This window comes from Podarcis erhardii, assembly GCF_964252035.2.
Source record: "Podarcis erhardii genome assembly, chromosome: 9".
Classification (NCBI taxonomy): Eukaryota; Metazoa; Chordata; class Lepidosauria; order Squamata; family Lacertidae; genus Podarcis; species Podarcis erhardii.
In genome coordinates, this window is record NC_138512.1 from 7,357,965 (window position 1) to 7,370,115 (window position 12,151).

Consider the following 12,151-nt stretch of genomic DNA (forward strand, 5'->3'; position numbering starts at 1 on the left):
CGAGGGATCAGGGAGAAAATCAATTCAGCTGGCATATGAAGCTGTATCTATAAAATTCTCTCTTTCCAAAATAAGTTGAGAACCAAGACACAGAAGCAGCTTTTGAAATTCACACTTATTCCAATTTTTCAGTGAACTTCTCCAGCTGAACAGTTTTTTTTTACAAAACTGCATCTATTAGGGGGAAGTCCCTATAAATATGAAAATATTAGTGAAAACAACATACAAAAATGCATTATATTAGAAGCAATTGTTTGCAAAAAATATGTATGTCAATCAAAAGTGCGAACAAAGATGTGTTTATTAGGAAAAATTGGCACTAAAATCACTAGTGCATTTTCATGAGGATTTATTTGTTTGTTTATTTTGCAAATTAATGCAGAAATGTGGAGAACCAAATTTAAGGGTGGAAAAATGAGAAACTAAGAGGATAGAAACTGACAGATGCTTCCATCCCAAGTTGTGATGGTCTGGATGTCAGCCAATGCCTGTTTCAATTAGATCAGGAAGGAATGGGATGAACTGCCCCACTCTTGGTATAAACGGTTAGACATAGATGTCTCCCTAAGGCCCACCCAGAAAGCCATCATAACTTACCCTGGGAAACTCTATTCCTGCCCACTGTTATGCTAGTTACTCACCAGCAACGTGTCCCCTAAGAGTAGAGGGGTCGGTGACAGGTCCAATCCAAGATCGCGCTCCAGAAGTCGGGTGCTGTAGTCCTGCTTCTCTCGCCCCCATTTCCTGGCAGACTCCTCCAGCTGTGGCAGAGAGAACAGACAACCCCTTTGACAAACTTGTGCACTGTTCTGGTTGCCTTGTCTCAAAAAGGATACCGTAGAGCTGGAATTCATGCCAACGGATGCGAAGGTTAAAAAGAAGCCCCCTACCTGGTACTCCAAGGCATTGATGCGAGCCTCTGCCCTCTCCAGTTTTGAAATCAAAGAGAGCTTTTCGTTGCTGTTGGAAAACGTATCCTGTAGGGTGGGGAGAGAAAGTTCTATAACATAAGAAGAGAGGAAGCAGCACGAAAAAGATAATACAGTGGTACCGCGGGTTAAGTACTTAACTTGTTGCAAAGACCCATGGAATCAGACTGCCTGAAACACCCACTTCTCCGCATACTCAGTCTCTCTTCCTTTGAAAACCTTCTGCCCAACTGCATTATTTGCCACCTGTTATTTGTTTCCACCCAGCTCTGCTCACCTGGAGATCAGCCTAAAGAGGCCTCCCTCTTGCTATGTTCCCATCTCTTTAGTGGAGGACCGTAGCTTTGTGGTGTCCTTGCATGCAGAAATTCTCATGTCCAACCTCTGGGCAGTGGTGTAGCGTGGGTTGCCCCCCTCACCCCCCCCACCCCATGCTACGCCACTACCTGGGATTTCTGATCAAAAGGATCAGGTGTCAGGGAAGAGACCCAGTCACAATAGGTTAATTATGGGCTAGTGCCAAAGAGGGCAGACATCTCCCTCACTTTTGTCTTAGTCCAGGATTAGCTAATACCATGGATGCTCAAGGAATTTGTTCTTTACACTTTCTGATAATAACTGACCTAATCCACACTACTCTGGGGATCAGAAAGCAGCCTTACCTTGAATTTCACTGGGGATGAGGAAGAAAATCGGAAAGGAAATTCAGTTTGCATTTAAAGGCAATACCTAATTCAGACTTTCCAAACAATCCATAGACTGAACTGTAGCCATCCTTTGAAATTTGCACTTACCCAAAATTTACAATGCAGTTCTCCAGCAAAGTAATGTGTAGAAAAAGGCACAATTAAAAGTGTTGGTGCTGAACTTGGAAGCCCTAAACGGCCTCGGCCCAGTATACCTGAAGGAGTGTCTCCACCCCCATTGTTCTGCCCCATACACTGAGGTCCAGCACCAAGGGCCTTCTGGCAGTTCCCTCACTGTGAGAAGTGAGGTTACAGGAAACCAGGCAGAGGGCCTTCTCGGTGGTGGCGCCTGCCCTGTGGAATGCCCTCCCATCAGATGTCAAAGAAATAAACAACTATAGGACTTTTAGAAGACATCTGAAGGCAGTCCTGTTTAGGGAAGCTTTTAATGTTTAATAGGTTATTGTATTTTAGTGTTCTCTTGGAAGGCGCCCAGAGTGGCTGGGGAAACCCAGCCAGATGGGTGGGGTATAAATATATTATTATTATTATTATTATTATTATTATTATTATTATTATTATTATTACTACTACTACTACTAAAGGTGCTGGTTTTCACCTTTATAGCCCTTCACGGCCTAGGACCCTCGTACCTACGGGACCACCTCTCCTGGTATGTCCCATGGAGAGCCTCAAGGTCCATAAATAGCAACACCCTAGTGGTCCTAGGAAGCCCTAAGGAAGTCAGATAAGCCTCGACCAGAGCCAGGGCCTTTTCAACACTGGCTCCGGCCTGGTGGAACGCTCTGTCTCATGAGACCAGGGCCCTGCAGGATCTGATTTTTTCCCCCAGGGCCTGTAAGACAGAGTTGTTCCCCCTGACCTTTGGCTTGGAATTAATTTGATTCCCTCCCCCTCTTTCTTTTTTCCTTTCTCCTCCTGTGATGAGGCTGCATTTTAATGTTTTAATGTTGCATTTTAACCTTGTTTTTAAGTTGTATTCATTCAACTTGTTTGTATTATTGGTTGTTAGCCACCTCTTGGCTGGGGAGGGTGGGGTATAAATAAAATTTATTATTATTATTATTACTACTACTACTATCATATACTGCATAGTAATGTAAAATGTGAGTAAATTCAAAAGGGTATTATGCACAGGACATCTGTCCTGATTTATTTCAACAGAGAATTATGCACATGAGAACTGTCCTGATTTAATCCAGGACAAATGCCCTGTTTTATTTCTGCAAGGTATTTTGTCCAGGGAAAGTGCACAAGATGGATGGTTGCTGAACAGCAACATCTTACCGGTAGCGCTTGCTGCTGCAATATGATGGGGGAACGATAGTAGGAAGACTTGCCCAGTTCGTCTCGCAGCCTCATGTTCTCCATCATCAAGGTGGAGTAGAGACCCTTGGACCAGCTGTCACCTGGAACTAGGGGTAAAGACAGCAGAAGATGCTCAACTCAAGGAAAGAGAAAGCTGATGCAAAAAGGAGTAGGGAAAAGCCTCTTTACATTTTCAGGGGTGCAAGCTCAGCTGATTTCTACCTACGGGACCGCCTCTCCTGGTATGCCCCACAGAGGACCTTAAGGTCCATAAATAGCAACACCCTAGAGGTCCCCGTCCCTAAGGAAGTTAGATTAGCCTCAACCAGGACCAGGGCCTTCTCAACACTGGCCCCGGCCTGGTGGAACGCTCTGCTTCATGAGACCAGGGCCCTGCAGGATCTGATTTCTTTCCGCAGGGCCTGTAAGACAGAGTTGTTCTGCCTGGCCTTTGGCTTAGAATCAGTTTGATTCCCTCCCCCTCTTTCTTTTTTCTTTCTCCTCCTGTGATGAGGCTGCATTTTAATGTTTTAATGTTGTATTTTAATCTTGTTTTTTAAGTTGCATTTCAATCAACTTGTTTTTTATTGGTTGTTAGCCGCCCTGAGCCCGGTCTTGGCTGGGGAGGGCGGGTTTAAATAAAAATTATTATTATTATTATTATTATTATTATTATTATTATTATTATTAATTACAAAAATATTTGTATATCATTATATCATAAAAATATATCAAAGCAGTTTCCAATAATAAAACCATAAAATGAGAAATCAATTAATCCTTGTGGACGGATGTAGTTTTAATTGCCTGGTGGAACAGAAAAGTTTTCAGCAGGTGTTTAAAAGATGGCACAGAAGGCGCCTGCTGAATCTCCAGTGGCAGAGTGTTCCCCAGGACTGAGGCAATGACACGAAAGCCTCGCTTTCTTGACGTTGTCAAATGAGCCTTGCCAATGCAGGGAACCAACTTTGAATGGCAGCAAGTGCAGCAGAGATGCTGGAGACGCACAAATTGCCAGCAGTCACACTCACCTGAGCCGAGGGGTGCTTCTGAAAACTGGGTGTCCTCTTTTGACCGCTCCTTCATCTTCCCTTCCAGCATCATCTCCATCCTCTCAATCACCTTTCAGTGGAAAGAAGCACCTGGTGAGTTTACAGGAGGGGACCCTTCACTCCACCCTAAGCTTCTGAGAGACGGTTGTGATGTGCTGGTTTCCAGCAATGGGCTCAGGGCAATGGTCCCGCTCATTGCCATAGACCAGCAGTCACATTTCATTGCAAAAGATGGAAATGGCAAGGAAGCAGCTCTGAGTGAATTGCTGGGCAGGAGTGCCAGTTTGGCCCCATGACCATGGATTCCTGGGGCCATGGCTGCCATGCAGCATGCATGGCCCTGGCACCAAATTTTGTGGCTGCCTGGCCCCTTCATGGGGAATTTTGTGAGTGTTTGGGCACCCAGGGCCCCAGGGAGTTGGCACCTATGCTACTGGGAGAGGTTGCCTCATGGGTAAGATTTAGTATAACAGTAAGACAGACATCCTTGGGAAATGGTGGTCTCTCCTTCAGTTGAGTTATCTAAGTAGAAGCTGAACAGGCTCAATTTCATAGGCCATTCTGTCAGCTGCCACATGATACCAGAGACCTTACAGTGACTTTCATGAGGTGGTACCAGATTCTGGGCTTAATGTTTTTATGGGGTGAGTGCCCTATAGATGGCAAGGTGTCTTACTCTAGTCTGGGCTCGTCCACACAGCTTTCTGTGCCACAGTTCCAGGTCTGCGCTTTAAACCTCTGAGACTGTGTTTTTTTGCCCTGGTGATTTCCCCATAGAAGCCTGCTCTTGACCGCTGAATCAGAGCAAACAGCAATCCACAGGAAACCTGAATTGCCATTTGTGCTGAGTCCCTCCTGAGCAGCCTCCCCAGATTCTGCCCCCAAGTCCTACCCTGATGTCTTCACATTTCTCCCACTCGTCTTCCCTCACCTTTTCTTGTTTCTTCACCGCATCTTCCAGAGCTTGCACCTTGGCGATCTTGGCCTGGTATTTCCTTAGCACCATTTGCTGCTGCTGGTGAGCTCGTTGCAGCATCACGAGGTCCTTTTCTCGGTCATTTTTCTGGTGGTGGGAAAGGACCAAGGCCCTTGAGATGGGATGGAACCAGTCCTGATTTCTTTGGGGGTGGGGAGTGAGTGGTAGAGGCTTCTTTGTGGAGGACTCTAGACAGACCCAGACCCAGACCTAGTGGGGACTGACTGATCCTCTGCTGAACAGAGGTAGAAAACCTGTGATCTTCCAGAGGTTCCTGGACTACAAATCCCATTATCCCTGATGGACAAATCTATCCAATTCCATTTCTTTCCATTTCACATTTTCTCAATCTTAAGTTCACTTCTCTCAATTTCTATGTTAGTTTGTGATTATTATTTTTAAGTGAACACGAAAAATCGCACACATGTGCATTTTACATATTAAGTGCATTTTTTAATACAAAATCTCCCCACATATCACCATTTTTTTCACACACACGCCCTTTTTCTTAACTAAGAGAAGCATGTGTGTGCACTTTCTCCTTTGGGTATGCATTTTTTGGTTGGATAACCTCATTGCAAAATGCAGTGAAGTGTGAGTTTGGGAGGCTGGCAATGTTTCATTTCAAATTCTGGGTTGGGAATCAGGTAGGTTCCTATTAAAATATGGACCAAATAAATCACTGCCCCCATTCCTACCCACAATGCAGAGTCTCTCCAAAGCTGTGATGAATGGCAAACACAGAAGCGCTTACCCGAATCAGTTCATTCTGCAGCCTTTGAACCCGGTCCTTCATTCTGGCCATCTCCCGAGCCCCAGCACTTAGTTTCTGCTTGAGGGTTACTAAAAAGCAAATGGCAGAGCCTGGAGAAAACCCCATCCCGGGAGGACCATGCCTCTCAAACACCATGGTGGATGCTCTGCCTTCTGTATTGAAGGGGATTGGACAAGATTACCCTTTGGGTCCCTTCTACCCTACAATTCTATGATTCCATGATACGAGAGGCTTCTTGACTTATGTGTCCCAGTTCTCAACATCAGGGAGTGAGGCTATGAACATGGGAAGCAGCTTTATATAGAATAAGACCATTGGACTATCTCATCTGTCACTGCCCACTCTGACTGGCAGCACTGCTCAAGGGTCTCAACCCAAGGTGTTTCCCATATTATTTTTTTATTAAAAAAAACCTGATACAGCAGGGGTTGAATCTGGGACTTTGAGCAAATTGTGTGCTTTAGCTCTGAGCAATACAGAGGATGACCAGGTAAGGCGAAGATGAGATGAGAACATAAGAAGAGAGTGTTGGATTTGGCCAATGGTCCACCAAGTCCAGCATCCCGTTCTCTTCTGCTTGGGTCAAGCTTGCAGGTTCCCCACAGACATCTGGTTGGCCACTGTGAGAACAGGATGCTGGACTAGATGGGCCATGGACCTCATCTAGCAGAGCTCTTCTCATGGGAGAGTGCTCTTGTCCTTTGGTTCTGCTTGTGGGTTTCCCACAGGGCTCTGGTTGGTGTTCATACAGGGCTGTTTCAAAGCACCGATCCTCCTATGATCCTCCTTTTCAACACTGGCTCCGGCCTGGTGGAACGCTCTGTCTCATGAGACCAGGGCCCTGCAGGATCTGATTTCTTTCCGCAGGGCCTGTAAGACAGAGTTGTTCCGCCTGGCCTTTGGCTTGGAGCCAATTTGATCCCCTCCCCCTCTTTCCTTTTTCCCTTCTGTGATGGAACTCCTATTTGGGGACTTCCCTGGCTTTTTTCTGGTCCATGTAGGACCAGTTTGGATAGTTGGCCTTGGTGAAGATTTGACGTTTTCATCCCCCAAAAGTTTTTGATTTGAGTTTCCACTGAAATGAGGCTACATTTAATGTTGTAATTTAATCTTGTTTTTCAGTTGTGTTTTAATCAATTGCTTTTATACTTGGTGTTAGCCGCCCTGAACCCGGTCTTGGCTGGGGAGGGCGGGTTATAAATAAAATTTATTATTATTATTATTATTACTATGTTAGAACCAAATTCCAGCTTGGCCGTAAACAAGGATGGGGCAATCTGTCAACTGCCTGGCTACCCTTTCTGCATTTGTGATGACCACCATCTGGTACTTAGAGGTATACTGCCTCCAACAGATGACGTAGCATGCACCAATCATGGCTAGTAGCCTTAGGTTTGGGGACAACACCTGAGTGGCCACCCAGTCTAGCTGCCACCCAACAAGCTCTACATCCTTCCCCCATAGGGGACCTTCACCTGTCTCCTCCTGTGTCATACAGATTGGTAGAGAAGTAGGCAATCTCCTTACATATCCTGTCAATGATTTCGGCCTTTGTCATGACGTCAGGGTCTATGTCGTGAAACAGGATGCGGCCCACATCTTCATGCATGGCGAGGTTGCGTCGCAGGGCGCTGTTCTCAGACTCCAGATTGGTGACGTGCTGGCGCAGAGACAGGATATCATCCGCCATCCTCTGCATGGCTGCATGGTAATTGTCCATCTCCTGGCAGCCATTGGAAAAGAAGAAGAATCATGACCCAGTAAAGATAGTTAGAATCCACAAATTGCACCCTGTTAGTTTTGACAGGGCCTGGTGATTATCAGCTTGTGGCAAGATGGAGGTGGGCTTTTTCCACCGGTGCCACCTGTGTTGTGGAATGTTCTCCTGCTGAAATATGAAAGACTCCCATCAGCATTGGCATCCCGCCAGCTCTTGAAGGCACACTTGTTTAGACAAACGTCACCCAGAATCTCTTATTTTCACTGGTGCTGTTTGGATAGATGGGTTTTGTTGCACATTGGAAGGGGACATTTATGAAAGGTATAAGTGCAATTTATTCTGAACAACAGGTGAACTTAACAGTAAACAATGTATTAAATGAAAAATGTATAATAACTAAGGGAATGAGACAGGGATGCCCTATGTCTCCATTATTGTTTATTTTAGTATTAGAAACGTTGACAAGGAATATGACTGGATGAAAACATAAGAGGAATTACATCAGGGAGTAAAGCGTGTAAGTTAAAAGCATTTGCGGATGACCTGGTTATAACTGTGGAAGAACCCTTGGAAAATATACCAAGGGTATAAAAGACAGATAAATTTGGACAAGTAGCAGGTTTCAAGCTTAATAAAAATAAAACAAAAGTGTTATTGAAGAATACGTCAGAATAAATGGAAAATGAATTTAAGCAAAAAACGGATTTTGTGGTAGTAAAGAAAGTAAAATATCTAGGGATATGGTTAACAAATATAAACATAAATATTTTTAAAGATAATTATGTAAAAGTGTGGAATGGAATTGAAAGAGCTATGGAGATATGGGGAAGGATGAATTTGACATCGTGGGGAAGGATCTCAGTGATAAAAATTGATTTTCTTACAATGTGGTTCAGGAATCCCTTGTGTATTTTTACTTTCTCAATACCATAGATAAGCATGCCAACCATATATCTGTTATCATGTCCTTCTAAATCCAGTATATCCATATTCTTTAATTGTACCCATTCCCGCAACCAGCAAAGACTAGATGCTTCATAATATAATTTCAGGTTCTGCAGTGAGAATCCCCCTCTTTGTTTTTCATCCATTAATAATTTATATTTTATTCTGGGCTTCCTCCCCTGCCAGACAAATTAAAATACATATTTTTTTCCATTGTTTGAAGTGTTCTGCTCCTCTGATTACGGGTCTGGTTCAAACAAAAATAGCATTATTGGCAATACGTTCACAAAAAAAATAAACATGAAAGAGAATGGGCCTATATACAAAGATCTGTTAACAGAGGTGGAAAATAAATTGAAGGTAAAAGACTATGGAGAAATAAATCCCCTGTTAAAATAATGGTTACAATACCACCAACTAAATGACGTATTCAGAAGTGATAAGGAAAGAGGCCTTGGGAAAGAATTCTCAAAGTATGAAAAAGAACTGTTAGAGTATAATGAAAAATTATCATAAAAAATTTATAAACTACTGTTGGAATGGGAGGCGAAAGATGAGGAGGTTAAAGATGTAATGATAAAATGGGCAAAGGATTTGGGATATAATATCCCACTTGAGTCATGGGGAAAGCTGTGGAAAGAGGATTTGAAATTTACGGCGTGTAGTAGATTGAAAGAATATTTATATGCAAATGATGTATCGCTGGTATTTAACTCCAGTAAAGATTGCAAAGATGTATAAAATTCCTCCAAAATATGTTGTAAATGTAAAGATAATGAAGGCACTTTTTTCACATGTGGTGGATTTGCAAAAAGGCAAAAGACTTCTGGGAAATGATAGATAATGAATAAAAAAAAAAGGTTTAAGATAACTTTTCATAAAAAACCAGAAGCCTTTTTGCTTGGAATAATGGGGGAAGAAATACCGAAGAATGTAAAGAGACTATTTATGTAGGCTACCACGGCTGCTAGATTGTTATTTGTCCCAAAGTGGAAAGATGATGGTGTAGCAACAAAGGAAGAATGGACAAACAAGATGATAGACTATGCCAAAATGGCAAAACGTACTGTGAAGATCAGGCATCAAGATGAGAAGAAATTCAAGAAAGATTGGATAAAATTGATAGATTCTGTTAAAGAACACTGTAAATATGTTAAAACATTAGTAGGATTGGTGTAGCATTTATGAGATAATTGGATATCTTAGATAAAAAAAAGAATTGAAAAGTACCGTAATTATATGCAAGGGGAAGAAATGTAAAAAAATTTGGGAACTGGGGGCGGGGGGAGTCAGACAAGATGAATTTGGTGTTAAGATAAATGGGAAAATGTTGTTATTTTAGAAATCTTGAAAAATAATTTTTATTTTATTTTTTTAAAGTAAGGGAAGTGCTAGCGATGGCAACTAGCCACAGCTGGAGGCAGCAGTACTTCTGAATACTAGCTGCTGGAAACTATGGGGCTCTTGTGCTGATGTCCTGCTTGCAAGTTTCCCAGAAGAGGCATCTGTGTGACTACTGTGACAGCAGGTGCTGGACTAGATGGGCCATTGGCCTGATCCAAAAGGCTCTTCTTACGTCCCTATGGAGTTGTTGTTGTTGTTGTTGCTTAGTCGTTTAGTCGTGTCCGACTCTTTATGACCCCATGGACCAGAGCACGCCAGGCACTCCTGTCTTCCACTGCCTCCCGCAGTTTGGTCAGACTCATGTTGGTAGCTTTGAGAACACTGTCCAACCATCTCGTCCTCCGTCGTCCCCTTCTCCTTGTGCCCTCCATCTTTCCCAGCATCAGGGTCTTTTCCAGGGAGTCTTCTCTTCTCATGAGGTGGCCAAAGTATTGGAGCCTCAGCTTCAGGATCTGTCCTTCCAGTGAGCACTCAGGCCTGATTTCCTTGATACGTTTGATCTTCTTGCAGTCCATGGGACTCTCAAGAGTCTCCTCCAGCACCATAATTCAAAAGCATCAATTCTTTGGCGATCAGCCTTCTTTATGGTCCAGCTCTCACTTCCATACATCACTACTGGGAAAACCATAGCTTTAACTATACGGACCTTTGTTGGCAAGGTGATGTCTCTGCTGGGATTATGGGTGTTTATTTAAACATTTTGATGAAATGGTTTTTCATCATGTCTTTTCATTGTTCGAGTCATGAGGAGGATCCATCTGTAGTAGCTCTTGTCATCAGTGGCTGACATGTGTTGATTTCAGCCTGGGTCTGATTTCTGAAACTTGTGATTGGTTAGACAAATTCATGGAGGATCAAGCCATCTGTGGCTGCTGGTCAGAGTGACGACTTATTGCCTCCAGTATGGGAGGTGGTGTGGGATGCGGGTGGCACTGTGGACTAAACCACTGAGCCTAGGGCTTGCCGATTGGAAGGTTGGCAGTTCAAATCCCCACGACGGGGTGAGCTCCCGTTGCTCTGTCCCAGCTCCTGCCAACCTAGCAGTTCGAAAGCACATCAAAGTGCAAGTAGATAAATAGGTACCGCTCTGGCGGGAAGGTAAACGGCATTTCCGTGTGCTGCTCTAGTTTCACCAGAAGCGGCTTAGTCATGCTGGCCACATGACCCAGAAAAACTGTCTGTGGAGTGGACAAATGCCACAACCCCAGAGTCGTTCATGACTGGACTTAATTGTCAGGGGTCCCTTTACCTTTTTATGGTGTTATACGTTGGTATGTCAGGATGTGGGTGGTGCTGTGGTCTAAACCACCGAGCCTCTTGGGCTGGACGATTGGAAGGTCGGCAGTTCGAATCCCCATGACGGGGTGAGCTCTTTTTGCTCTGTCTCAGCTCCTGCCAACCTAGCAGTTCAAAAGCACGCCAGTGCAAGTAGATAAATAGGTACTGCTCTGGCGGGAAGGTAAACGGCGTTTCTGTTCTCTCTGGTTTCCATCATGGTGTCCCATTGCACCAGAAGCTGTTTAGTCATGCTGGCCACATCACCCAGAAAGCTATCTGTGGACAAACGCTGGCTCCTTCGGCCTGAAAGCGAGATGAGCGCCGCAACCCCAGAGTCATCTGCGACTGGACTTGACTGTCAGGGGTCCCTTTACCTTTACCTTTGTGGGAGGTGGTATGCCTCTGAATGGCCTTTGCTAGGAATCACAAGACTGGGGAGCACGGCTGTTGCACTCAGGGCCTGCTTGTGGGCTCCCCAGAGGCATCCAGCTGGCCACTATGAGAACAAGGCAAGCATTTGGCCTGATCTAGCTGTAGGGCTCGTCCTATGTTTTCATGAGGTAAGCAATCAAAAAAGGATTCTCCTCCCCAACCCCCTCTAACCTTGGCCAGATTGCACACGCCAACTTCCTCCCGTGTCAACAGCTGTTTTGGTTCAGCGAGATCCTGCCCCGCAGTATGAGAGTGACCTTGCCTGCTTGTTCCAAGCCACACTGCGCTCCCTCTTCCCTCCCTCCCGCTTGTCTCTCAGCAAAAAGGCAAGTGGTTTGCACACAAAAAGGTCAGCAGAATTGCAGCAGAGGGACCTTGTCCTCCAGCCCATACAGCACAAGATGCTTTCCCAATCACCTGCAGCTTTTCTCCGAATGAAGATAGTGACCCATCCGGCTATAGAAAACATGCAGGCACAAAGGCAGATATGAGAGAGGCGAAGTGCAAGCTTTGTGTTCTTACACAGATCCCAAATGTTGGTGCCGGAAATGAAGATCCTCCTGGAAGCATTTTTGCTAGGGATAACAGGGGATGAATTAAAAAAGGAAGACAACAAACTATTCAT

The 12,151-nt window shown here is 44.4% G+C and overlaps 1 protein-coding gene across 2 annotated transcripts in view; it reads right to left on the bottom strand.

Moving 5' to 3' along the window:
• CCDC33 (coiled-coil domain containing 33) overlaps nt 1-12,151 on the bottom strand; it is a 154,476-nt gene that overhangs the window by 657 nt on the left and 141,668 nt on the right. For both annotated transcript variants that reach the window (XM_081876254.1, XM_081876253.1), the window contains 7 exons: nt 7,275-7,470; nt 5,727-5,815; nt 4,928-5,059; nt 3,976-4,066; nt 2,924-3,051; nt 891-977; nt 642-761 (listed from right to left, as the gene is read on the bottom strand). In XM_081876254.1, the coding sequence (XP_081732380.1) occupies nt 642-761; nt 891-977; nt 2,924-3,051; nt 3,976-4,066; nt 4,928-5,059; nt 5,727-5,815; nt 7,275-7,470 (843 nt within the window). The remainder of the gene's footprint in view (nt 1-641; nt 762-890; nt 978-2,923; nt 3,052-3,975; nt 4,067-4,927; nt 5,060-5,726; nt 5,816-7,274; nt 7,471-12,151) is intronic.